This window comes from Motacilla alba, chromosome 29 (genome assembly GCF_015832195.1).
Source record: "Motacilla alba alba isolate MOTALB_02 chromosome 29, Motacilla_alba_V1.0_pri, whole genome shotgun sequence".
NCBI lineage: Eukaryota > Metazoa > Chordata > Aves > Passeriformes > Motacillidae > Motacilla > Motacilla alba.
The window spans coordinates 257326-283217 of NC_052044.1; the positions used below are offsets into that span (position 1 = coordinate 257326).

Below are 25892 nucleotides of genomic sequence, written 5' to 3' on the forward strand. Positions count from 1 at the left end.
TACATTATGACATCTCAACCTTTTATGCCTTTTTATGCCTCAGTAGTTGCGCCCAAGCCTCTGTAATTGAATGGGATGAGTCATGGAGGGATATAAATCTGGTTTTCCCAAGAAAATGAGTGCTGCAGCTCATCTGATCTGCACACACATCTGCAGGGACTGACAAAACACCGCCTCTGCCATTACCATAATTAGAAATGGAAAACACCCATTAAACCCCCAAAGAATCCCTCTTTGGGAGGAATAATGTCCCCAGAGGGTGTTGTGAGACAGTGAAAGATTCTCAGGGCACTGGAAAGGAAGTCGCTTGTCCTCTTCAGCACCCGCCCATCTTTCTCCAGCCTCTCCAGTCCACATCCTGCTGGCAGCAGCAGAGCTGGAGTTTGGTTTCTTATTTAAGCACTGCCCAGCATCAAAGCTCCATCCAGAGCCACGTGGATGGGGAAGGGTCTGCAGGGGCCATGGAAGGAGCAGCTGAGGATTGGTTTGTCCACCTTGGAAAAGAGGAGACTGAGGTGAGACTCCTCGGGGGCTGCAGCTTCATCCCAAGGGACAGCTCCAATCTCTGCTCTGGGGACCAGGGACAGGACCCAGGGAATGGCTGGAGCTGTGTCAGCGGAGGTGTAGGTTGGATATCGGGAAAAGATTCTTCCCCAGAGGGTGCTGGGGCACTGAACAGGCTCCCCAGAGAATGGTATGCTGGCTTTATCATTGGAGCCACCACGGAAGTGAGTTTTTTTGAGAGGAGCTGCTGAGAGCTTCCCCTGTGCCTGATGAAACCAATCAGTGAGTCATTTTGAATATTGACACTTTGTTAAACAACTAGAAAGCTGAACAAGCCTCTGTAAACACACACATGCTGAAAACAAAAAATCCTGGGAATTCTCTTTTCTCTTTCAGCCTGAAAGCAGGTAGCAAGGCCAGCCCAGCCCCTGTCTTGGCCGGGCCTGGCTGAGCAGGCTCTGCCATGGGGCCGAGGCCCTTCCCGGGGAGCCGCCAGGCCCCAGCGGCTGCCAGGCCGGGGAGGGGAGGCCGTGGGGCCAAGGCCAGGCCGTGGCCGTGGTTGCTAGCATCTGGCCACTACTAAGCCCTGCCCTGCCACCAGCCCAGGCTGAGCTGGGGTCTGCTGAGCCCCAGGAGCAGCCCCGGGGCCGAGCCGGCTCAGTCAAGACTCTACCACCACTGAGGTTCACCTGCAACCACCGGGCAGGGGAGGGCAGGCTGCAGGGCCGAGGCCGCGGTTGCTAACCTCTGGCTGCTGCTAAACTCTGCCCCGCTGCCAGCCCAGGGCGAGCAGGGTTCACCGGGCCCCAGGAGCAGCCCCGGGCCGAGCCAGCTCGGCCAAGATTCTACCACCATTGAGGCATCCGCAACCCCTGGGAGGGGGAGGAGAAGCCATTGGCCACCGGCCGTGCTGCCGCTGTGCTCTGGCCTGGCTGCTGAGATCCTGGCCCTTCCCCCGGCAGGGCCACTGAAGAAATCCTCTACCATAGACAGCTCCACCACTGCCCGGCAGAAATCTGCAGGCCTGGGTGAGATATTAACTCTTTCAGTACACTCATGAGACCTACAGACATCAATCCTCCCTCGGGTGAGAGAAAAGGCCAGAGTGAGACCACATAGAGGAACAACATGAAGACACCAAGGTCAGTGAAGAAAGAGTCAAGTCCCAGATGGGAGGGATGAGGAGATGCCTTGATCTTGGGGCTGAAATCCTTTTGTGAAGCTGTGGAGAAAGATGTAATTTTTTTTGCTACATTGATACAGCAGACTCTTTTTCCCTGTAACTCATTGAAAAACTATGAGGAGATTAAGTGTTCTAATTGTAGATTTGAACAAAGGCCTCCATGCTAAAGTAAGCAGATGTTGAAGTAGCTGTGATTCCATGAGAAGTCTGAACAGAGAGAGAGGGAAGAGTGATGAAGACCCTCTGCTCCATGGAAAGAAGAAGACCTCTGTTCTCAGAGATGAAGATGATCTCAGACATAGATAAAGAGAACATTTGCTCTTGAACAGCTCGTCCTTAAAATAGTGCCCCATAAGTTGACATGACCCATAAATACAGCTGTGAAAGATGGGAGGGACTTCACGAGTGCAGATTCACGGAGGTCTGCTATTCATGGAAATGAAAAGCCATGAGAGAACTGTTTCCTTGTGGAGAAGTCTCCACAACATTGACAAGAGGAACTTCTCTCCCTAAGCAAACTGAAGAAAGACTGTTCCAGAAGTGATAAACTGACTGAATTGTTTCTGTACATTGTTAGTAGGAAAAAGTTGTAGGGGGGAGGAGAAGTGTTCTAAAGATTTTATTCTGATTCTTATTATTCTTTCTTTTAGTTACTGTTAATAAAGCTTTCTTTATACCTTTTTAAAGTTTTGAGCCTGCTTTGCCTTACTTCTAATCCTATCTCACAGCAGGAAATGAGTAAGTATATTCTGGGTGCACTGGCGCGTGGCCAGCTCTGGACCCACCACATTAATTGGTGCATTGGCCAGGAAATCTCAAATTGTTTAACCAAAACCACTACGAATGGTCACAGCCCCGAGGCTGCCAGAGCTCCAGAAGCATTCAGACAATGCCCTTCGGCATAGGGTGGGATTTTGGGGTGCCCGTGCAGGGCCAGGGGTTGGATTCTATGGTCCCTGTGTGTGCCTTCCAGCCCAGGACAGTCTGCGACTCATCTGATGAGCAGGACTTTCGCACCTCAGGCTGTTTTCTCTCAGGGAACCCTGGACTTTCAGAATTCTCATTTCAGAATTCTGGGCTCCCAGAAAGGCACTGGTGTCTCCCAAATCCCTACTTTTACCAGCAGCACCTCAGTGCAGGTGAAGTTCTGCCTGGAAAGCTCAGGAGTGCAGACCAAGACAGGAACTTCCTGCCTGGATAAGCACAGGTTGTCACTACCCCACAAAGTTTGGAAATCTGGGGGCAGAGTCAGGATTTTTCTTTAGCAGAGCACATCAAACTGGCATTTTCCCAATCTCTGGATTCCCTCTTGGGGCAACTTCAGTCTCATCAGCTTTAAACTAAACAGGAACCACTTTAACCAAGCTAAAACCAAGCCCAAAGGCAACTTGTGGATGGAAATGGATTTCTTTTTTATTTTTTTCCCCACCAATAATTTCCTCTTTGAAAAACAGCTTAGAAAATATGTATTAGAAAGTTTTACGAGCTGTCTCTGCCAGCCTGGGGCATTAGAGCTGGTGGGGGTGACTGGGTGCCAGATACCAAACCCATGAGCTCACTCCTTTGAGCTACGGTCAAGCCCGGCTCCCCAAAAGCATAAAAGGCTGGGAAGACTCCTGATCCCAACTGCCAAAGATTCCTGCTCCTCTGCCACCTCACCTCATTGTCCTCTTTCTGTGTTGGGTCTCTTGGGGTTGGTGCTGCTCCTCCACGATCCCACAGCTCTGTGTCCGTGTCCCACGGCTCTGCTGGAGGCACGGGAAGGGCCAGAGGAGCCTCCACAGGTGAGCCTTCACAGGTGAGCTCAAGGATGGCCATGAGGGGAGGGCCCAGGGCTGCCAGACCAGATGCAGCCCCAGGGCAGGAGGCAGAGCTGGAAGAGCAGGGCTTGGATGCAGCCCTGGAGGGATCCAAAAGGTCCTGGTCAACCAGCACCTCTTGGTGCCCCTGAACCTGGAGATTGAGCCCAACGTGCAGCACCAGGACAAGGACCAGATTAAACCCTTCAACAACTAATTTGCCTCCTTCATCAACAAGGTGAAGCACACTCTGCTCCGCCAGCTCTGGCATTACCTGGAGAAGGAGTCAGGAAGTTCTCAGCATTAGAAATTTAATTCTAAATCACCAAAGCAGAGTTAAGGATTTTGTGCAGGACTTTGTTGCATATCCAAACTGTTGATACAGATATCTTTGTCAACTCAGATGCAGAGCAAATGATTTCTCCAGGTTTCCTTGCAGCTGAATATTTCTCCTGGCTTCCAAATCTTTCCACCAATGATCTTGTGGTGACATGCCCATCAAATCATGCTTTAAATTACAGAAAACATTTACAACCTCTGCCACATTAAACTTCCATTTCATGAAAAGCAAGGTAAGTTTTGAGTTGAAGATCCTGAATTATTTATATTGTTTTGATGGCTTTCAGATGCAGTTCCTGGAGCAACAAAACAAAGTTCTGGAGACCAAATGGAGCCCCTTGAAAGGCCAGAAAATTGTGCAGAATAACCTGGAGCCCATGTTTGAGTTGTACATCAGCAACACGAGGCAGCGGCTGAAGGCTCTGGGAGGGGAGAGGCTACAGCTCAGCTCCGAGCTCAAGGCCATGCAGGACGTGGTGGAGGACTTCAAGATCAGGTAGGCAACACCCACAGCAAGACCTGTCCAGTTTTACTTCACTCTGTTCTTCCTGCATCAGTGAAAAGACCCAAGACAGCCCAAAAAACGTGACCTCAGAATCATGGAAAGGTTTGGATGGGAAGGGACACTAAAGATCATCTCTTCCCGACCCCAGCCATGGGCAGGGACACCTCCCACTATCCCAGGCAGCTCCAAGCCCCATCCTATTGTCATCTTCTGGCAATAGTTTCATACCTTCTTGGTGATTTCTCATGGGCAGACCCTCACAGCACTGACTCCTCCACAGTACCCAACTGACTCCACTCTCTCAGTTCCCTGCTCCCCTCTTAACCAGCCAGCCCACTCTTACAGCACTCTTCTTCTCATTGGGTACAGCTGTGGCCTGTTAAAGTCAGGCCTGTTCCTAATCTTTGACAATTGGTACAGCTGCAGCTCCTCAGGGGTGAGATTACCTTCTGCACTATCTTGATTTTCTTACATTCTATCCCTCCACACCATCCAACCTGGCCTTGGACACTTCCAGGGATGCGACAGCAACAGCTTCCCTGGGAAATCCATTCCAGAACATCCCCACCCTCTCAGGGAGGAATTTCTTCCCAGTATGCCATCTATCCCTCCCTCTGGCTGTGGGAAGCCATTCCCTGTGTCCTGTCCCCCATCCCTTGTCCCAAGTCCTTCTCCAGCTCTCCTGGAGCCACTTTGGGCACTGGAAGGGGCTCCAAGGTCTCCCTGGAGCCCTCTGCTTTCCTTGAATTGCTTGGAGCTGCATCTCAGTGTTTGTCAGCTGAGAAGCCCGGCGTGGAGCCACCCCAGCCAGCAGCATCCATGGAATCACAAAATCCCAGAATGATTTGGGCTGAAGGGACGTCAAAGCTCATCCCATCCCACCCCTGCCATGGGCAGGGACACCTTCCCCTGTCCCAGGCTGCTCCAAGCCCTGTCCAACCTGGCCGTGGGCACTGCCAGGGATCCAGGGGCAGCCACAGCTGCTCCGGGAATTCCACTCCAGGACCTCCCCACACTCAAAGGGAGGAATTTCTTCCCAATATCGCATTTAAATCTCCTCCTCCTTTAGTTTAAAACTAAATCAGATTTCGTTCAACCTATTGTATAGTTTGAGCACTTTGGAAAGTGAGGAGTTACCTCCCACCCCATGGAAAGTCACCAGGATCCTGGGCCCGAGTATCAGCTCAGTAACTCTTTGGGCTCTCGGGAGCAGGAGTTCCCTCTCTCCTCCACTCTTTGCACTTCAGGGAAACATCCATCCAGTGTTTGTGTCTGCTCCCATGGCCATGAGGGATCTGCTGGGAATAGATGTGAATAAATGAGGAGCTGAAATTGTCAGTGTGGAACCAGAAAAATGAGATGTGGGAGTGAGGTGCTCATCCCAGCTCCCAACAGGGGCACATGCATCCTGCCTGAACTCTCTGATCTCCTTTCCCAGGAAATCCCGTGCCTGCCACTCCGTGCCACCTTTCCCAACAGGAAAAGTTCCTTCCAGCCCCAAAGCAGCATTGAAACATCCTTGACTGCCCTGGAGAAGGAAATCAGCACGCACATGAAATCCTTGGACAGTCAATGATCACATCAGAGAAGCAGTTTAGACTTTAGAGCTCTGCTTGTGTCTGACAAAGTGGCAAACATTGCTTTGGGATCAGTGGATTCTGGGGTGAAGCTGAATGACACCACACACGTTGCTGGGCAGGGACCATCCTCTTGCATCTACACCTTCAAAAGGACATCAGGCTCCTGCCCCACCTCCTAGGAATTTGTTCTTCCCACCTTTAACTATTTTAAAGTTTGAATCCCAAATTTTCTTCCTAATATGGGAATTGGAATGACATGATCTTCAAGGTCCCTTCCATCCCAAACCTCTGATTCCTTTGGGCCAAACATTAATCCAGCAACTGGAAAACGGACAATAAATTTTCTCTTCCATGTGGCCAAGAGCTTTGAGACCCACAAATGGATGCAAAGCTGGGGCTCTGCTTAATGGAAATTATTTTCAGGGATGGATATTCCTGATGGGAATAAATCTTCCCCCATGAAAGGGCCAGGAGAGGCCAATGGTTTATTACCTGCATGGACTCTTTCCTTTGAACTCCTCCCTTTCTCTCTTTCATCTCCCCCATTCAAGCATTCCATGGGAGCTGGGCATGGGTCCAGGCTCCCGCTGGGTTTAGACCTTCCCCAAGAGTGTGGCCTTGCCTCTCCCTGCCCCGGCCACCCCCCCGCCCTCCTCCCCGGCCATCCCGCAGATCCCGGCTCTCCTGACTAACCAGGTGTGGCGATGAGCTCACCCCCGGCTCCACCCAGAACATTTCGGGAGCACAAGGCTCCCATTCACGGGATAAAAGGTGCCTTTGATGAGGGCCTTCAGCTTTTCTAGACGGCCCCTCCCACCCTCCAGCCCAGTGGTGCTGCCTTTTCCACCATCATCAGTGACATAGTAGTAGAAACGATAAAGCTCCATCAAGGACTCTGTTCCAGCGCTGCTCCCTCCAAAAATCTGTGGATTGTTGGTAAATGCCTGCAGGAAGAGACCCTTTGGTCTCTCCTGGTGTGAAGAGGGGGTTTGCACAGGGTGGAGGCTCTGAAGGGATTCTGAGCTCTCCCCCTCCCCAGAGGTACGAGGAGGAGATCAGCAAGCGCACAACAGCAGAGAACAACTTTGTCATGTTCAAGAAGGTGAGGAGGCACCACCACCAAAGCAGGGACAGCTTTGGAAAGGCAAACCACATTCAAATCACCCTTTGTATCCAGCAATGCCAGGCCCAGAGCACAGGGCACAGGTGGAGTCATCCCAGGAAGCAGAAACACCTGGTCGTGCCAGCGGAGCAGTGCTGGGCTGTCATTCCTCCTTGTTTCAGGTCCCTCATTGTTATAGTGCACTAAATAGTTTTCTAGTTGTTGTATTGCCCTGGGTGATTTGAAATGTTATGTCACATGGATTGTGCCCTTTTTCCCTCATACGGTATGTTCCTCATTCACCCCCCTGGCGGTCTGTGCCCTTGGAACCCCTTCCTTCGCCCCTCCTCAGTGGTGTCCCACTGGCTGCGGCCCTCCATCCCTGCCCCCTTTCCCTCGGGTATAAATGTTCTCTGGGATTAGGGAACTTCCTCTTTTTCCACCTGGGTGGTCTGCCACGCAGATGTCCCTTTCCAGCCGATAAACAGGACACTAGAACCATGTGGAGAAACAGCGCTTCTCGTCCTTTGCTTCGTCTGTGTAGGATCCGTGCGGGCAGAGTCCAAAGCTAGCCGGGGTGGATTTTTACAGCCTGAAACCCACGGATATTACAGATCCTCATCCCAAACTCAGGAGAGTCCCATAGATCCCACTCGTGGGAACCCAGGACATCCCTCTGGGTGCCCTGGATGGCCAGAGCCGCTGGCAGGGGGCTCTGAGACCCTGGCATGCAGCCAAAGACACACGTGGGGTTTTGATCTTAGCCCGTGGAGCAAATTACCAACTCTGTATGGAGAATTACAAGCCACACACACAAGTTCAGGTATTGTAGTAGAAGCAGTCACAAAGTGAAAGGAAGGATTTTTGAGTGCTGTACAGGGGGGTTTTAAGCCTTGTACCCAGGGGTCCAAGTTTTGTACATGGGGGTCAGGGGTTCTAAGATGGAGGGCTTTGGGTGTGCCCTGTCCTCTTTCTTTCTCCTTCCTAGCCTCCATGTCCTTGGTGATGTTGGCACTCACAGATTGGTTTAGAGTAGAAAGTCACCATTCAATATAGATAGTAGGAATTGGGGGAAAGGTATAAACATCTAACACGTAATATATGATATAAAAGATGGCACCAGCCCCCTGGGAGGGCAGTGTGCCTTTGTCTGACCTGCTGAACGGGCCACAGCAGCTCAGGAGAAGAATCTTTTAGATAACCAACAATAAACAACCTTGAGACCTGACAACAGAGGACTACTGAGTGTTTCTTTGAAGGCACGGGTTGGAGGAGGGACTTTTCCATCTTTCGGGGTCATCCCAATCCGGGGCTGGAAACCCCACACCCACCGATCTGGTCTCCCAGAGCAGCTCTCGGTCATCCCGACCTTGTCCCTTCACCAGATGCTCTGCCAGTCCTCAGACTTTCTGTGCCCAATCCCAGCATCCACAGCCCCCGGTCTCACCTGCAGGAGACACAATAAGAAGCTTCTGCTGTTTCAAGTATTGTACAAAATACCTGTCTGGGCACTGGCAGGAAAAGGGAAATTCAGTGGTGGGACGTTGTTTGGATCCACGGACATCCTCCCTCCTCCCCTCCCAAAAAAAAGGGTGGAGGTGAGAAATCACTTCACTCTTGGCTCTGTTTAAAGGCACAGAGATCAAGAAATCCTCCATTTCTGGTTTAATATTAAATTTCAGTTCTTAATTTAATCTGAAACTCCAGAGGTTTGTGTTAGATACAAAGACTTGACCCAATGACCCAGAGAAAGTCTGGTCCAGCCTCTGTGGTCATCATTCCAGGATGTGGATGCTGCCTGCGTGAACAAGGTGGATCGCAGGACCAAGGTGGATGCCCAGACAGATGAGATAAACTTCCTGCGGGCCCTCCACGAAGCAGTAAGAGTTTCCCAAATTTCCCAGTCTGCTGTTCCCCCATTTTCCCAGTCTCCAGAGGCTCAAAGAGCCCAAGAGCTGGTCAGTGTGATCGATGAGTAATGCGATGGTTGACCCTCACAATTAAAAGGCAAACATCGTGTATATATGTTAAGAGAAGTTTTATAGATTTGTAGTTATGTTTTACCCCTCTTGCATTGTTATCAGGGGACAGCCTGGGTTTGGGACATTTGGGAGGGTTGGCTCGTTACTATGGCAACAGCTGACCTCCAATCAAGGTTTAAGGACGTGAACTCCACCGCTGGACAGCGAAGGAGTGGATGGACAGAATTTGGGATGGGCTAAAGGGGTCAAAGGTGAAACCTCCATTGTGTGGGTGAGCACATAGTGGGAAAAAATCCTCTGCTGCCCCCAGCACCATAATATTTTTCTCTATTCAGTCTTCTGTTGTATTTTTGATAAGGTTAATAAATCTTTCTAAATTTTTGGAAGTGGGTAGCATCTCTCACATCAGTGCTGCAGCTCCTCCCCAGCTCTCTTCTACACCTCGGCTCAGGGCAAACAAACAGCGAAACATTTGGGACAGAAAATGAATTTGTTTTACTCACAGCAGCTCTCCCAGATGCAGACCCAGACCTCTGACACCTCGGTGATGCTGTCCATGGGCAACAGCCAGAACCTGGACCTGGACAGCATCATCGCCCAGGTCAAGGCACACCGTGAGGACATCTCCAGCTGGAGCTGTGCTGAGGCTGAGTCTGGTACCAGAGCAAGGCAAGGAGGTGAAAACAAAAAGGGAGATTTTTGTTCAGCATTTCCCATAGTCTGATTTATACTGGAGAGAACAAGCAGCAAGGACAGGGGAGAAAGGTGTAAAATGAAGTGGATTTAGAGAGGAGTTCAAATAGTTCCTTGGAGATGTTTGGCAGTTGGACTTGATGATCTTAAAGGTCTTTTTCAACCTTCCATGTTTCTTCATGACTTTGTGGGAAAATGCTGCTTTGATAGTGAGAGATGGAGGAGCAGAAGGACACAGAAGGAGGAAGCTCAAGGGGATGAGTGTGGAAAGTGCTGGAGAAGAGAAGATCAGAGCAGGGTCAGTCTCTGCCTGTGTCACCTCCCTGCCCACCCAGTACGAGGAGCTGCAGCTCTTGGCTGGCTGGCACGGGGATCACCTGCAGAACACCAGGGTGGGGATCTCAGAGATGAACCACCTGGCCCAGCGGCTCCACTCAGACATGGATAGTGTGAAGGTGCAGGCACAGGACTTCCCCAAACGTGGGGCACTCCCATCTCAACCCTGGCTGGAAGGGGCCTGGAAATGGGGATCCAGACCCATCACATGGTCACTGGACTTGTTCCCGCAGGTGGCCGGGCTGCAGATGGCCATTGCTGAGGCAGAGCAGCGCGGGGACATCGCCCTCAAGGGTGCCAGGGCCAAGCTGGAGGAGCTGGAGGCCGCTCTGCAGAAAGCCAAGGCTGACCTGGCCCGGCAGCTCTGGAGTACCAGGAGCTCATGAACACCAAGCTGGCCCTGGACATCGAGATCGTGACCTACAGGAAGCTGCTGCAGGGCGAGGAGAGCAGGTGGGAACTCCCCCTGCAAACCAAATCACGTCCAAATCCAGAAACGTTCTCACCTTTGCCTTGCAAGGAGGTGAAAGTGTCACAAAATTTTGCAGGGGAAATTCACCCCCATCCTACACAGTAACAGGTGTCATTTCAAATCCTCTTGGATACTCCCCATCAGACCCAGCCCCCACTGGGTCTGTTTTCCAAGGTCCTTGGTGCAAAAATATTGCTTGAAATTATCCTTATAAGGAACCTTGACTTCTCTATCCTCTCTTTCTTCCAGGCTGTCTGGAGAAGGTGTTGGTGCTGTGAATATTTGTAAGTAATCCATCTCACAATTACGTGATTCCTTGATTGTACCTGGAATTGAGGATAAGACAAGGAAGGAAGGATGCAGCTTGTAGTTATATGCATAAAAAGTAATATAATTTTTCAAGCCCTTTAGGTAGGACCAGGGAGGCCAAAGAGCCTGAGACACGTTTTCCTTGACCAGATTTGAACTTGAAGGGATTTGTACATTGAGATTGTCCCTTGGGAAACCCAGATGCCTCAGGCCAGGAAGAAAAGCCAGAGAATATGATGTGTGAAATCCAGTCAGTGATAAACTGTCCAAGGAATAACTGGAATGTGTGAAACTAAAGCTTGAAATTCATTTGTACTCTTCAGACAAACCCTGCGCCCCTGCTTTCCCATGGCAGTCGTGGTCTTCTCTGGGAGCAGCTACAGAGGTGGGAACATACTGGGGCTGGGAGCAGGTTTCAACAGCAGGTTTGGAATGGGGGGATTCGGCTCCGGAGCAGGAAGCAGCTCCAGCGTGAGGTTTGTGTCTGAAAGCACCACCCAGGAAAGCCACCGGAGCTGAGCACAGGAAGGCAAGCAGCACCTTCACCTGCCAGCACAAAGCCTTGGAATCATCTCAGAATCCCTGCTTGTCACTTTGCCATTGAGGGAAAACCTTGCCAGCGCGATTTCTCGGCTTGGGAGCGCTCCCTCTCCCCGTCCAAACAATTCCACTGCATTTCCCTCCCCCAGCTGGCGAGTGCAGCTCGTCAGTGAATGATCAGCTATCTCATTAACGAGTCTCATTAACGTCAGAGCTCAGCGAGCACCTTCCCAGCACCCCGGTGCCAATCCAGAGGAGGGGCAAGAATTATGTTTACATCTGGAAGTAGAACCTGTTCTTTACCTGCCCAGGAATCCAAGAGAGTTGAGCCCATGGTGCTCCCTCCCACCTACTCCTCCCTCACTCCCCAGATTCTCAAGAAATGGAAAACAAAACATCTTCCCACAGGCAGTTTCTCCATTCCCCAGTTCCTCTGGCATTGCTGGCTCACTCCAGGGCTCTCCTGCTCTACCTACGTCCCAAAATTCAACCTCAATTTTCCATGGGTGAAAGGGCTCTCTCAAATGTCCAATTAATTCCTCACCCACCCAGAAGGGATCATTTTAGGCCCAAAGCCCACATAATGCACAGGTGTCCCAGCAGAAAATCATTCCCTTTTTCAGAAGCTGGAGAGAGGTTACAGACAGGGAAAAAAAGGGAGTTAGAAGGGGAAAAACAAAACAAAACAAAAAACCAAAAAAACCCCAAATAATTGTTAAACACAAACCATGAATTTTAAATTTTACATAACTTGGAAAAACATCTCTGGTTAAACACCTTCAGGTATAGGTTTTTTTTTTTTGGTGGTTTTTGGGTTTGTTTTGTTTTTTATGAGGAGGGGAGAGAGGCAAAGAAAAGGGTTGGGAAATTCTGTGCCAAAATGTAACCAGCTCATTCCTCCCATTTTCTGCTGCTGATGAACTTTTTAATGTGAATTTTGTGAAATTTCTTCAATAAACCACAATCAAGCAACGACCAGTGCAGGGTTTCTGTGCCACCAAAAAAATCCCCCTGCAGGAGTCATTTTAGAGTCATTTTAGAAGATTTGGCCTCGTCGCTGGCTGCTGCTCAGAGCCTTCCCGTCTCCCACTCCTCCCTGTCTCGGTTTGAGAAGAGGGGGAGCACTGGTGCATTGTAGAGATCCCAAAGCAGCACCCTGGGAGGTTTTCCATGGTTAACAGCCAGCAGAGACCAGAAGGTGGGGCTGGTTTCACCCGGCCATAAACATCACCATCCCAACCAGCCAAAGAGCAGAAAGACAACTTGGGGTCAAAAGCTGTTCCTCAGGAGCTTCTCCCACCCACCCTTCCATGGACTGAGAGCACTTTGGGCAGTCCCTGGAGATGCCAGAAGAGCGGGAATGCTCCAAGAGGTTTTTACAACCAAGGAAGATGGATCCCAAGGGTCAGAGCTAAACTTTTGGAAAGGCTCATTTCAGATGAGGGGAAGCAGTCAGGCTTTATCTCCATCCCCTGTCTGGAGCAGCTGGCAGAGCCACCAGGCCAGGAGTTACCAAGGATGTGATTCCAGAGCAGGGAGAGGCTCCCAAGCCAAGGTTTGGGCCGGGTCAGCCAGGGCTGGATCAGCCCAGCTCCACAATTAAACTCCCAGAGACAACGAGCCAACCTCGCTCCTTGCACTTCCCAGGAGATGCCAACTCACCCGAGGCCCAAGCAGGAAAATGCTGAACTCTCTGAGCTCCTTTTAGGCTGGATCCCAAAGAAAGTGCTCAACTCCCACACAGCTTCACCCTGAAACACTGAGTGGCTTTTGGGGCTAGGTGCAGGAACTTCTCCTCCATGGAGCAGAACATGTTCCCAGGCCATGGGAATGCCAAGAAAATCACATAAAAGCACTTCTGGATGAGGGGGTTCCAGGGCTAAGCCTTATCCCATTGCAGCAAAGAAATTAGGTGTTCCCACCCATGGCACAGAGCCCTTTTGATATTCTAGCAAGGATGGGACTGAAAATCACCTATTTCATGTCCCCAGGAAAGATTTACCCACCTTTCCTGCATGTTGTCACTCTGAACCCACCTCTTTCACTGAGAAATAAATACATGTACAGTCCAAGCTAAAAGGGATTTGCCCAACAATTCCAGCAGAAAGCAATGCCCAGGTCTGGTTTTCCTGGCAGCAATTCCCCATGGAAGACACTCCTGCAAGTGATGAGAGGTGTCACCCCGTGGATCTTTGGGATGGCAAAGGCTGCACAAGGATCAGGATCTGTTCCAGGCGCCCTTGGGTGAATTCCATCAGCAGCTGCTGGGGCTGGGCATTTGGAGGTGGAAGAGGAGGTTTAGATTAATGTTCCTGTTTAATCATGGAATATCCTCAGCTGGATCATCAAGTCCAGCTCCCGGCCCTGCCCAAAACAATCCCAAGGATCCCACCGTGTGTTTGAGCTGAATAATGAGGAGCAAAGTGATGTTTTCCCTCCCCTTGCAGGTAGGAGGAGCAAACGCCCCCCACACCTGTGCAGAGGAGGAGTTTGGGCTCACAGCTCTTTGAACCAAATACAACATTTATTCCAGGCTTTTAGGGAGAACAGCAGCCAGTGTTGGCAGCAGGAAGGTGAGGCCTCTCCCTCTCCAGAGACTCTAGAGGGACCTAAAGGCCAACTCTTGGGGAGATTTCAATTAAAAAGAGTAGAATCTGTTATAAATATATCAAAACTCCTGGTCGAATAAAATAAAATTACATTATAAAAGGTATAATACACTAAAGGAAAACATGTCCAGGCATGTCACCAAAACCACGGGGCTTACAAAGGAACTTTTACCACAGCTGGGAAACGGGTTACCTCATACACAGAACCTATAGACACACACTAAACTTACAAGTGAAGAGGGGAGGCGCTGAAAAGAGCTGGAGATCTAAACTGTACAATGAGACATCAGCGGCCCATTTGGCTGCCGATAACTAAGGAGAGCATATTTTATGATAATCAACTTAACACGAATAGCTGGTTCTGGGAATCTCACCAGCATGTAAAAACCTGATTCCTGTAACCGCTATTCAGCATGTTTGTATTCCCGGATGCGGTTTGTGTATGGCGGGGCGGCTTTTGTCCAAAGGAAAGACAGAATTCTACACTCACCAAAAGGAAAACAAGAGAACGAGATGAATATTCCCGAAGCTCCGGAAACTGGACTGTTTACCCATCTGATAGACTTATCCTTCACCAGAGAAACATCGAAAGCTCATCAGACTGAGAAAAGAACGAAGGATAGAGTGGCTCCAGGCAAGAAAAAGAGTACAAAACTTGGACTGAAACACGCACAATTCGTGAACTCACCACTCTGGTGCACCAGGGGGTCAGAGCCATGTGTGTTTCACCCAGAGTCAAAGTCCCGGGCTTGACTCTGTCCTTTTGATTTGTGGCTGGCATAAATTGTAATCTGAACGTGAAATAAATTTTATTTTATTTTTATTATTATAATTTGGCTTCCGCAAATTATGGATTGGGCTTAATTGGCGTTTTACCTATAACAAATCCCACCTTAAGTGGATCAACTTTAGCTGAATGTGTTCATTTAGGATATTTGGAAACCCCAACAGGCCCAAACCTTTCCTTCTCCTCTCTATGTCCAGTGAAATTCATCATCTTCCTGAGAGGGTAAGGGAGTAAAAGGCTTTAACAGCACAGGGAAATGGGTGTCCTTGAAGAGAGCAGCCCTGGGACTTTGTAACCTCATTATCTGCTTGCATTAAACACTTTTCTTTTTCATTCCCCAAACCCTTTAAGTGCTCCAGGAGACACAGATTGTGCCTCTGTGAGCAAAGCCCAGCTGAAAGCCAAGGCAGAGTGCCTCTTCCAAGGGCACTGAAGAGTCTCTGTAATGTGGCAACAGCTTTTCCTTTGCCCTTCCTCCCTGCCATGTCCCTTCAGGGGTCTTGTGCAACTGGGCTCCCACAACCCATCACTAAATCCCAGAGATTTTTGGTGTTCCAAGTGCATGTCAGTCGATTGCTCCACATTTCAAAGGCAGTACTCCTGCACTATTTGAGCAATATCCCAAGGAATCTGTTCCAGACTGATGGGGAAGAGAGATGCCAAGGGCTTCATTCCTCATATTTTCAAATTTGTATTAAAAAGGCTTTTTAAAGGTCGATATTCCCAGCCCCTGCTGGGTTTCCCTGTCTGTGACACATCCTCTGCCCACTTCTTGCTGCTGCTGAGTCACTCATGTCCCCAGAAACAAAGGTTTGGCCTTAAATCTCCAGATCTGGGACTGCAGCCCCAAAATCTCACCAAGGGTTTGACCAGTGACTCATCTCCTCACTCTGTCTGTATTCCTCATGTTCCTGCTCTCCTCGACGTGAGGAACTGAGAGGAACCACGGGAATGACAGCAGCTCCTTGGACACAGGGACTGCAGTTGTGGAGGTGATCCAGAGACTGCCTGGATCAGGGAACCACCAAAGCCCAGGGAAGGGTGACTCAGGACACTGAGGTGTCCATTGCAATCCCAAGTTGTGGTTTTCCAAACCTCTTACCTAGATTTGGAGCAATAAAGGCAGTTCTGATGGGATTCGGATGAGCTGCACCTCTCAGGCTCACAGCCACCTGAGCAGCCAGTGAAGGGTCTGGTACAGCCAGTGACTGAGCTACCACCAGTTGTAACCTCAGTGAGAACACAGCAGAGACCATCACCTCTGGAACTGCAGCAAATCCCACCGAGAGCCCACCTCCCACAGTGTGACACTTCCCAAAGCACTTCCCAGCATTTAATCCAGGCATGTGAGGACCCAAATGCCTCTCCAGTCGAAAGATCTTAAACCTCCAGGGTCTTCCCCAAGTGAGAGACCTCCTGTGAATGAAGATGAGGTTTCGTGCAGCCTCAGGTCTCATCCAGCTACAGGCTCAGCTACGGCTGCATCGGGCACCTTTGCCACCCCAGCCAGGATGAACTGAACACTCCCCATCGTTGGAAGTGTCCAAGGCCAGGTTGGATGGGGCTCGGAGTAACCTGGGATAGTGGAAAGTACCCATGGCAGGGGTGGAACAGGATGAGCCTTAAGGTCCCTCCTAACCCAAACCATTCCACGATTCCACAATTCTGTCTGGCTTAACTCAGTCAAAACATTTCAGGTTTGGATGGGGTTTCTTTGGAGTCTATTTGACAACATTTCCCACACATATCCCTGCTGCATTGGAGAAGCTGCAGCTTCACCCACTGCCGCTTCCTCATCTGGGATCAGACCCCTTGTTGGGGGTTGGGTTTTTTCCTTTCCTTTTCTTTCCTTGTTACTTGCGGAATTTTTTCCCTTTGAGTTGCTAAGAAGCACCCATGACTGGGTGCTTGAGATGGCGCGGAGGGAGAACTCCTCTGGTTTTTGGGAGTTTCTCTGGGGGAGACAGAGCTACCAGGAGAATGGGGGGCAGATAGAAACCATGCGGTTGGGGGCAGCTGCTCTCTCACTCTTTGGCATCGGAGGAGGATGGCCAGGCTGTCGCTTACTGCGAGGAGAATTCACTGGCTCCGCTGGAGCTCAGCCCCAAGGGACCAATCACCATCTGCTCATGAGCACTGGGAATCCTGAACCTTGTGTGCCCCGGGAATCCTGAACTTTGTGTGCCCCGGGAATCCTGAACCTTGTGTGCCCCAGGAATCCTGAACTTCGTGTGCCCCAGGAATTGATCTGTTCGTGTGCCCCAGGAATCCTGAACTTCGTGTGCCCCAGGAATTGATCTGTTCGTGTGTCCCGGGAATCCTGAACTTCACTTCTCCCCGTCCTGCTCAGGGCTGTGCTGCCGCTGTCCCATCCCCGCTGGTTTTTTGGGTACTACTCTGCATTTTCCCCACCCTGTAACCTGCCCCCTGCTGCCTTTCTGCCATGTCCCCACAGTTCCACTCCCGTGAAACTTCCGATGCCTCTCCCCCGCCAGCCGGGGATTTTGCTCATTCCTGCCAGCTGTGACAGTAACTGCACCCCAGGGGAGAGTGCCTGCAGCTGAGAGGAGTTACCAGGTCCCTGGTTCTGTTTGTTGTTAATGCCATAGTTACTGCTGTTTGTCTTGTTACATATCCTAGTAAAGAACTGTTATTCCTATTCCCATATCTTTGCCTGAGAGCCCCATAATTTCAAAATTCCAATGATTCGGAGGGAGGGGATTTGCATTCTCCATTCCAAGGGAGGCTTTCCTGCCTGCCCTAGCAGACACCTGTCTTGTAAACCAGGATACCCCTGCAGACCCCTCCTCCCACAACCCCTCCTCAGATTCCTGCCCAGAGCACTCCCAGGCCTGGCTCTGTTGGTTTGCTCATCCAAAGCAGAAGGAATTCCCAATTTCCACAGAAAACGTGGAGAAAGGAGCTGCAGCCAGAGAGCCCCAAAAATCAACCAAAATCTGGAGCAGCACAAGGACTGAGGACAGCCATAAGGTTAACTCAGGCTCTTCTCCTGCCCAGATCCCCTCAGGATGTCCAAACGCCCCGGAGCCAGAGCATCCAAGAGCTCCCAAATACCTCCAACAAAGCTGGGGATTGCGGCTCCAATCCCAACCAACCACCGGACAGGGAAGAGGAGAGAAACACATGGAACAAAACCAAACCCTTCATCTGAAACTTCCATCTTTTCCCTACAAAACACAAGGACATGGCTCCAACCGTCTGGTCCTTCCAGCGATCCAACACACGCAGGAGCAGCAGGAAGAACCCAATCCCAACACCACAAGGGCACAATGTAAGAGGGGAAAGCCCTGCCCCAAAACAGGTGGGACCAACCTGCAAGTGAGGGATGAGGAGATGTTGCTTTTCCAAGGATTTGGCCAATGAGTGTCTAGAAAAAGCCACCATATTCCAGGCATTGGCTTCAGTTTAAATTCATCAGCAATTTCCTCAAATTAATGAATGTGTTGGAAAACACCCAGATCAGCAGCCTGCAGGAAAATCACCTTAAGAAATAGATTTGGCCCTGCAGAGGTTTCCTGGCATTAAAATGCAGCATTCTACCTTTTTTTAGGTAGAACCAACAACAAAATGGTAATTTACCCTTAACCTGCCAGCCAGACTTTATTAATTCCCAGTAAATTCCCATTTATTGCTGAGAGTTTTAGTAACCAGCAGGTTGAGTCACTCTTTCCTTCAAATCTCTAGCTTGAAAGCAGAGGGACCAGCAAAAAATTAGTATCTTCTTGGATAAAAAACATTTTACACCTTCAAAATCTCAATTTCAGTTCATCCAACTAGCAAAAAAGAGGAATTTTCATCTGAAAATAATTCACCTGACCCAAATTCCCTAACTTTTGTTGTCCTCACACAAGGCCCCTGTGACTTTAAATCATTCCTCAAATCTGAATAGGACAGACCAGGTGCCGCTCTGGCTGCCAAGCACAAGAAATGTTAATTAGTCCCCATTCTTCACATCACAAACACTTTGTGGCCGTTTCGTGCAGCCTCACCCTGTGTTCCACACAAATAAAAGGAAAAGGTGCTCTGCAGAGGGAACTGCACCCAGGAATCTGCTTCCAGCACCAGCCCCTCTCCCAGCACTTACTGTGTCCTGCTGCCCCTGCTGCCTCGGCTGCGGCCGTGCTGAAGGGAATTTGGGCTCTTCCTCCACAGCTCTTCCCAGGAGCTGGTGTTGTTTCAGCACTGCCCTGTGTCCCTGGGGTGCTCTGGGCTGCTCCAGCAGCAGAAACTGTGATGACTCATGGTCGGGGCCCAGAAGGGTTGGTGGAAGTTGTCCGTGGACATGGTCTTGGTGCAGCCAAAGTAGGGTTTGGCTACAGTGGTGCCAACTTTGGTTCCAGGCTGGGCAGAGCTTCCTAGCCCTGCACCATCACCCCCAACACCATCACCCCCTGAACCATCACCCCCTGAAACATCACACCCTGAACCATCACCTCCTGCACCCCCATCACCATCACCCCCATCACCATCACCCCATCACCATCGCCCCATCACCATCACCCCATCACCGTCGCCCCCATCACCATCACCCCATCACCATCACCCCATCACCGTCGCCCCCATCACCATCACCCCATCACCATCACCCCTATCACCACCACCCCCCATCACCATCGCCCCCATCACCATCACCCCATCACCATCACCCCATCACCATCGCCCCATCACCATCACCCCCATCACCATCACCCCATCACCGTCGCCCCCATCACCATCACCCCATCACCATCACCCCATCACCATCACCCCATCACCATCACCCCCTGAACCATCACCCCATCACCATCACCCCCATCACCATCACCCCATCACCATCACCCCCATCACCATCACCCCATCACCATCACCCCATCACCATCACCCCATCACCATCACCCCCTGAACCATCACCCCATCACCGTCGCCCCCATCACCATCACCCCATCACCATCACCCCATCACCGTCGCCCCCATCACCATCACCCCATCACCATCACCCCATCACCATCACCCCATCACCATCACCCCCTGAACCATCACCCCATCACCATCACCCCCATCACCATCACCCCATCACCATCACCCCCATCACCATCACCCCATCACCATCGCCCCCATCACCATCACCCCATCACCATCACCCCATCAGAATCACCCCATCACCATCACCCCATCACCATCACCCCATCAGAATCACCCCATCACCATCACCCCATCACCATCGCCCCATCACCACCACCCCCATCACCATCACCCCCATCACCATCGCCCCCATCACCATCACCCCATCACCATCGCCCCCATCACCATCACACCCTGAACCATCACCCCATCACCATCACCCCTATCACCCCTATCACCCCTATCACCACCACCCCATCACCATCACCCCATCACCATCGTCCCATCACCACCCCAGAGCTGCTGCTCTGCCCTGAGCTCCATCCCAGTGTGCAGACGGTGAAGTACCAAGAGAAGGAGCAGCTCAAGACCCTCAACAAGGAATTTGCTTCACTCACTGACCAGGTGAGCTGAGAACCTCCCCCAGCTCCAGTTCCCAGGGTCTGGAGCCCAGGGGAAGTGTTGGGCATGGAATGGGCATGGAAAGGGCACAGAAAGAGCACGGAATCCTGGCAGGACAACTCATTAGAGACATCAAGGGAACTTGCACAAGCTGTCAGAGGACAACCTTAGGATTCATGAGGCCTCAGTGTCCAGGCACTGCTGCTCTGACCTCTGGGCCTGACTGGGGCAGGGAACAAGCTAAAACCAGTTCCAGCTGCCCTCCAGTCCCCTCTCAGCCCTCTCTGCACAGCCCAAATTTGTTGCAGAGCTGGTTTTGAGAAGGTCTTTGCTTTTTTGTGCATTTCCACACGGGTGCCCCCAAACAAAAGCTGCTGGATTGGGAAACTGCTGGGTGTGCCAAGAGCAGGAACACATCCCACTGCCAGGGCACCAGCACTTTGCCATGGGACACCTGGGAAAAAACCCACAGGGATCACCCAGTCCAAGCCCTGGCACTGCACAGGCTCCTCAAAATCCCACCCTGGTCCCAAGGGTGTTGTCCAAACATTCCTGGAGCTCTGGCAGCCTTGGGGTGACCATTCCTTGGGGAGCCAGTTGAGAGGCTGACCGCCCTCTGGGGAAGAGACTTCTCCTGATATCCAGCTTGATATCCCCTGGCACAGCTCCAGCCATTCCCTGGGCCCTGTCCCTGGTCCCCAGAGCCGAGATTAGAGCTGTCCCTCGGGATGAAGCTGCAGCCCTCGAGGAGTCTCACCTCAGTTTCATCTTCCCCAGCCAGACAGACCAAATGACCTCAGCTGCTCCTCACGGGGGCCCTGCAGACCCTTCACCATCATCTCCACAATCCTCACCCCATTTCCCATTTCCCTTTCTGGGATTCAGGTTTGGATCCTGGAGCAGCAGAAGAAGGTGCTGGAGACCAAGTGGAGCTTCCTGCTGAGTCTCAGCACAGCATCAAGGCCATGCTCAGGGCATTTATCTGGAATTTGAGGGAAAACTGGGAGTCCTCAGGAGCAGCAGAGCCCAGTTACAAACAGGCCTGAGAGCAGCAAAGCAGGGTTGGGAAACCAACAGGAAAATGTGAGTAAAAAACAGAGAAATGCAACTTCAGTGCTCAAAATGTTGCTTGAAATTTGTGAACAGGCAGAAACTCCGGACTTTTTGGGGTAGCAAATGGTTCCCAGAGAACTCATAGGTGAAGATTAAATAGATTCACCTCCAGTAGATCCCCATGGTGGAGGTGAAAAAGATGGAAAGATCTCCTAGGATCTCAGTACAGAAAGTAACATCCACATTTACAGACACATGGAAGAAGCAGAATATCCCTCTTCCACATTTTATTTGCCACCTTCCTGACTCAGAAATTCAGATTTCCAAGTGTTCAGCAGCTATTTGAGGTCACACAAAAGCAGTTCTGCAGCAGAAACCTCTCTGAAAACACATTTGTTTTCCCACGGGCTACAAAACACGAGTAAGGTATCCCAAAACACTGTCTGGGGAGAGGGAAAAAAAAAAAAATCAGAGTTTCATTTGTTTCACTTGTGGCCTGAAGGAACTCGAAGAATGAGGGAATTGTGCTGAACTCCAGCAAAAGCTCCGATTTTCCCAGGCAGGTCCAGGGATGAGCAGAGCCTGCAGACACATGCCCAGGAGGAGCTGCTTGTCCTAAGGAAGGTGAGCAAGGGACTCACCAGCTGAACTTTCCCCATCTGGTTCAGGTTTTTGGGTGGTTGTGGTGACTTCTTTCCCCAAGGCAGCACAGGAAACAAGTACAAGCAGAAGCTGGGTTTGCTCAAACTCCAATCAGACCCCAGATCCCAGGAGCCAGAGCACGGCCACGGCACCGACCCTGAGGGCAGCCCCGAGTCTGCTCTCCGTCCTCAAATTCCTCTTTCCAGGCCCAAAGCATCTCCAGAACACAGAGAGAGTTCTCTTGGACAAAGCCCAGCTGGAAGCCAAGGTGGAAAGGCTGAAAAAAGAGGGTGGATGTCCAGGTGGATATCAGGAAAAGGCTCTTCCCCCGAGGGCGGTCAGCCTCTCAACTGGCTCCCCAGGGAATGGTCACCCCAAGGCTGCCAGAGCTCCAGGAATGTTTGGACAACGCCCTTGGGCACAGGGTGGGATTTTGAGGGGCCTGTGCAGTGCCAGGGCTTGGACTGGGTGATCCCTGTGGGTCTTTCCCAGGTGTTCCATGGCAAAGTGCTGGTGCCCTGGCAGTGGGATATGTTCCTGCTCTTGGCACACATTGGAGTTTCCCAATTCCTGAGAATGTTCAGAGAGATGAGAGGCTTCCCCAGGGCTCCAGCAGTAATTCCCATTTCCCTGCTGGATTTAGAAGCTGGCTATCCTGGAGGAGCAGGGCGTGGCCCAAGGCTCACAGGGTTTCATTGTGAAATGGTCACTGCAAAGGGGGACCCAGCTGGACATCGGGGGTGGCACCAGTGTGGGGCTGGGCTGGGTGCACAGCAGGCACAGCCCGTGTCCCCACCAGCAGCTCCACTGGCTGCAGGCCCGGGTCCCAGACACTTTGTGAGGGGCAGCAGCCCAGATCCACACCTGGATGGGGCCATTGAGAGTGCCAGGGCACAGGGACGTCGTCTGCAGGAGCTTGGCGTGAGCCCCGGCCTGGCAGGAAAACAAAGTGAGGGCACCTGGAAAGGGTGGGGTGCGGCCCCCCTCCTCTCTTCAGGCCAACTTCAACCCCACAGAAACACCCCCTGTGAAGGATCCGTGGGTTTCGGGCTGTAAATCCCCCCAGCTAGTTTGGGATTTAGGCCAGCTCGGATCCTACATGGACGAAGCAAAAGACGAGAAGCGCTCTTTCTCCACGTGGTTCTGATGTCCTGTTTTATTGGCTGGAAAGGGACATCAGCATCGGAGATCATCCAGGTGAAAAAAGAGACCGAATTCCAATCCCAAGGGACATTTATCCCCGCGGAATGGGAGGCGGGGACGGAGGGCTGCAGCCAAGGGGACACCAGTGAGGAGGGGCGAAGGAGGGGCTACAAGGGACAGATCACCTTATCAAGGGGATACAAAGGGAACAAACCACCTGAGGGAAAGGGGACCCGTTCATGTAACATAACACCCAGTGCAGAACATCTAAATAACTATTTAGTGCATCACAACACCCCTGCTCCCTGATCTGCTCTGGTTTAACTCAAGATGTGTTTGGGGATACGCAACAACGCCTTTTGAGCTGTCTATGGGACAAGGAGCAGCCTTAAGTAGAGGGAAGGAAGATTTTGATGAGATATTGGGAAGAAATTCTTTCCTGTGAGTATGGGGAGGCCCTGGGATGGATTTCCCAGAGCAGCTGTGGCTGTCCCTGGATCCCTGGAAGTGCCCAAGCCAGGCTGGACAGGGCTTGGAGCAGCCTGGGACGGTGGAAAGTGTCCCTGCCATGGCAGGGGTGGGACGGGATGAGCTTCCAGCCCAAACCATTCCATGGCTGTGATTTTATCTGCAGGAGATGAGAGTCACTGCAGGCAGCAACAGGGAGAGCCTGAGAGAGGCGAGACCCGGCACAGCTGGGCTGGCACAGATGGTCCAGAGGCTGCAGGGGGAAATCAGGATCACCAGGGCCAGGTGAGGAATTGTGAGCACCAAGGACCAAGCGAGAAGTTGGAAACACAACGGGCCAGGTGAGCTCAGCCACGTGTGGGATTTCTGCAGGGAGAGCAGATTTGCTGCTCCTGAGAATTCCACAGCCACTTTTCCGGATACTGGAGCAACTTGTAAGGGCTCTTCAGGAGCTGCTGTGGCTGCCAGAGCTGTGACAGCCCCGCTCCTGTCACCCCTGACAGCCGGGACTGGCCGTGTCCCACTCCCTGCTGTGTCCCGTTCCTTGCAGAGTGCTGAGCTTGGGGACGCTGTCACGGATGCAAAGAACAAAGTCTCCGAGCTGGAAATGGCTCTGGAAAAGGCCGAGGCTGGCCTGGCCCTGCAGCTCCGTGAGCTCCAGGAGCTAAAGCTGGCCCTGAACGTGGAGATTGTCACCTCCAGGGAGCTGCTGGAGGGCAAGGGGAGCAGGAGGGGGACAGGACTCCAGGACTCCCCAACTACTTCAGTTCTATGTGCTGGGAGGGAAAACTCCTGGACAAAGTGACCCCAGAGCTGGGAACACACCAGGCAGTCCTGCATAGGCCAGGTCATCCCATCCAGCCCAACAGAGCTGCAATCCCATGCCAGGAGCCAGTCCCACTGCCCCGACAGTGGGATACAGGATCAGGCTCGCCCTGGAGGCCAAAGGGGTTGGAATTTACAGACGGACAAATAACGTGATCCTTTTCCCACTCTCCACAGACTTTGTGGGGAAGGTGCCTTCCCATCATGGAATATTCACCTACCAAAATCTGCCTCTTCTCCAGGGAATTCAGATTCCTTTTCTCTGCCCTTTGCAGCCACTTTCCACTCCCAATGAGGTCTCACCTACATCCCAAAGCCTGGATTTGGAAGGGCCCCAGGATCAGCACCCAGAAATTCCCACTGGACCAGCAGGGTTGGGGTTGGAGCACTGGAATCGGAGCAGCTCCCATGGGAAGAGTGTCCAGGAAGACCTGTGGATCATGACAGTGCTGGGAACAAAGCCCCACATTTCCCATTGCTTGGAGACAAAAATTGGTCATTTCCACGCTCAAGATTTTTGCTATTTTTTCTCGGTAATCCAGGAGAAGGAAAGGCTAAAGTCCCTCATCATTCCCATTAAAACCAGACCCTTTTGTGTAGCTCCCTGGTCTTTCCATTCCCACAAGTGCAGGGATTAAAATGAGGTGGGAGGGAGGGCAGGCAGCTCCTTGTCCCAGGGACTTGGCCAGGTCCTGCTCAGCTCATTGGACTGATCCCCCAGCAAAGGCACCCCCAACCCCCATCCCCCGTCCCATCCCATCCCGTCCCGTCCCATCCCATCCCATCCCATCCCATCCCATCCCATCCCATCCCATCCCATCCCCTCCCCATCCCCTCCCCTCCCCTCCCATCCCATCCCATCCCATCCCATCCCATCCCATCCCATCCCATCCCATCCCATCCCATCCCACTCACCTCTTCCCTGGAAGACAGCAAGAGCACCAAATCCCACCAAATCCAGCAAAAGGCTGGAAAAGTTCCTCTCGCTGCAGTGCTGTCCTCTATAACCTCATCAAGCCAACGAGGCCTCCCCGATGGGAGCATTCCCAGGACGGGAATTTCCCTCTCTCCCACTCCACTCCCCCCTGCTCGGGGGAGCTGAGCCCAGGCCCTGCTCCTTTCAGGCCATTTCATTCCTTTGAAGCATCAGATGAAATTCTCCACCGGGATTTGATGATCCTAAACTTCAACAATTCCGTGAGTCAACCTTGGGGCAGGGTTCCCAATCTCCATCCCTGCCCTCTGCAGTGGGAGCCATTCCCTGTGGCCTGTCCCTCCATCCCTTGTCCCCAGCCCCTCTGCAGCTCTCCTGGAGCCCCTCCAGGCCCTGGCAGGGCTCTGAGCTCTCCCTGCAGTGAGGGGAGCACCCCCAGCTCTCCCAGCCTGGCTCCAGAGGGGCTCCAGCCCTGCAGCAGCTCCGTGGCTGCTCTGGGCTCTCTCCAGCAGCTCCTCACCCTCCCTGGGCGGGACCCCAGGGCTGGAGCAGCTCTGCAGGTGG

General features: G+C 51.8%; 1 protein-coding gene across 1 annotated transcript; it reads left to right on the top strand.

Moving 5' to 3' along the window:
- The first annotated feature begins 2576 nt into the window (after positions 1–2576).
- On the top strand, positions 2577–24374 carry LOC119712659 (keratin, type II cytoskeletal 5-like). The gene is given in 13 exon segments (XM_038164172.1): positions 2577–2593; positions 3586–3724; positions 4113–4321; positions 6952–7012; positions 8797–8892; positions 9500–9644; positions 9647–9663; positions 10023–10148; positions 10257–10386; positions 10389–10476; positions 10745–10779; positions 11160–11275; positions 24120–24374. Coding segments are annotated over 13 exon segments (1434 nt in total).
- The last annotated feature ends 1518 nt before the right edge of the window (positions 24375–25892 follow it).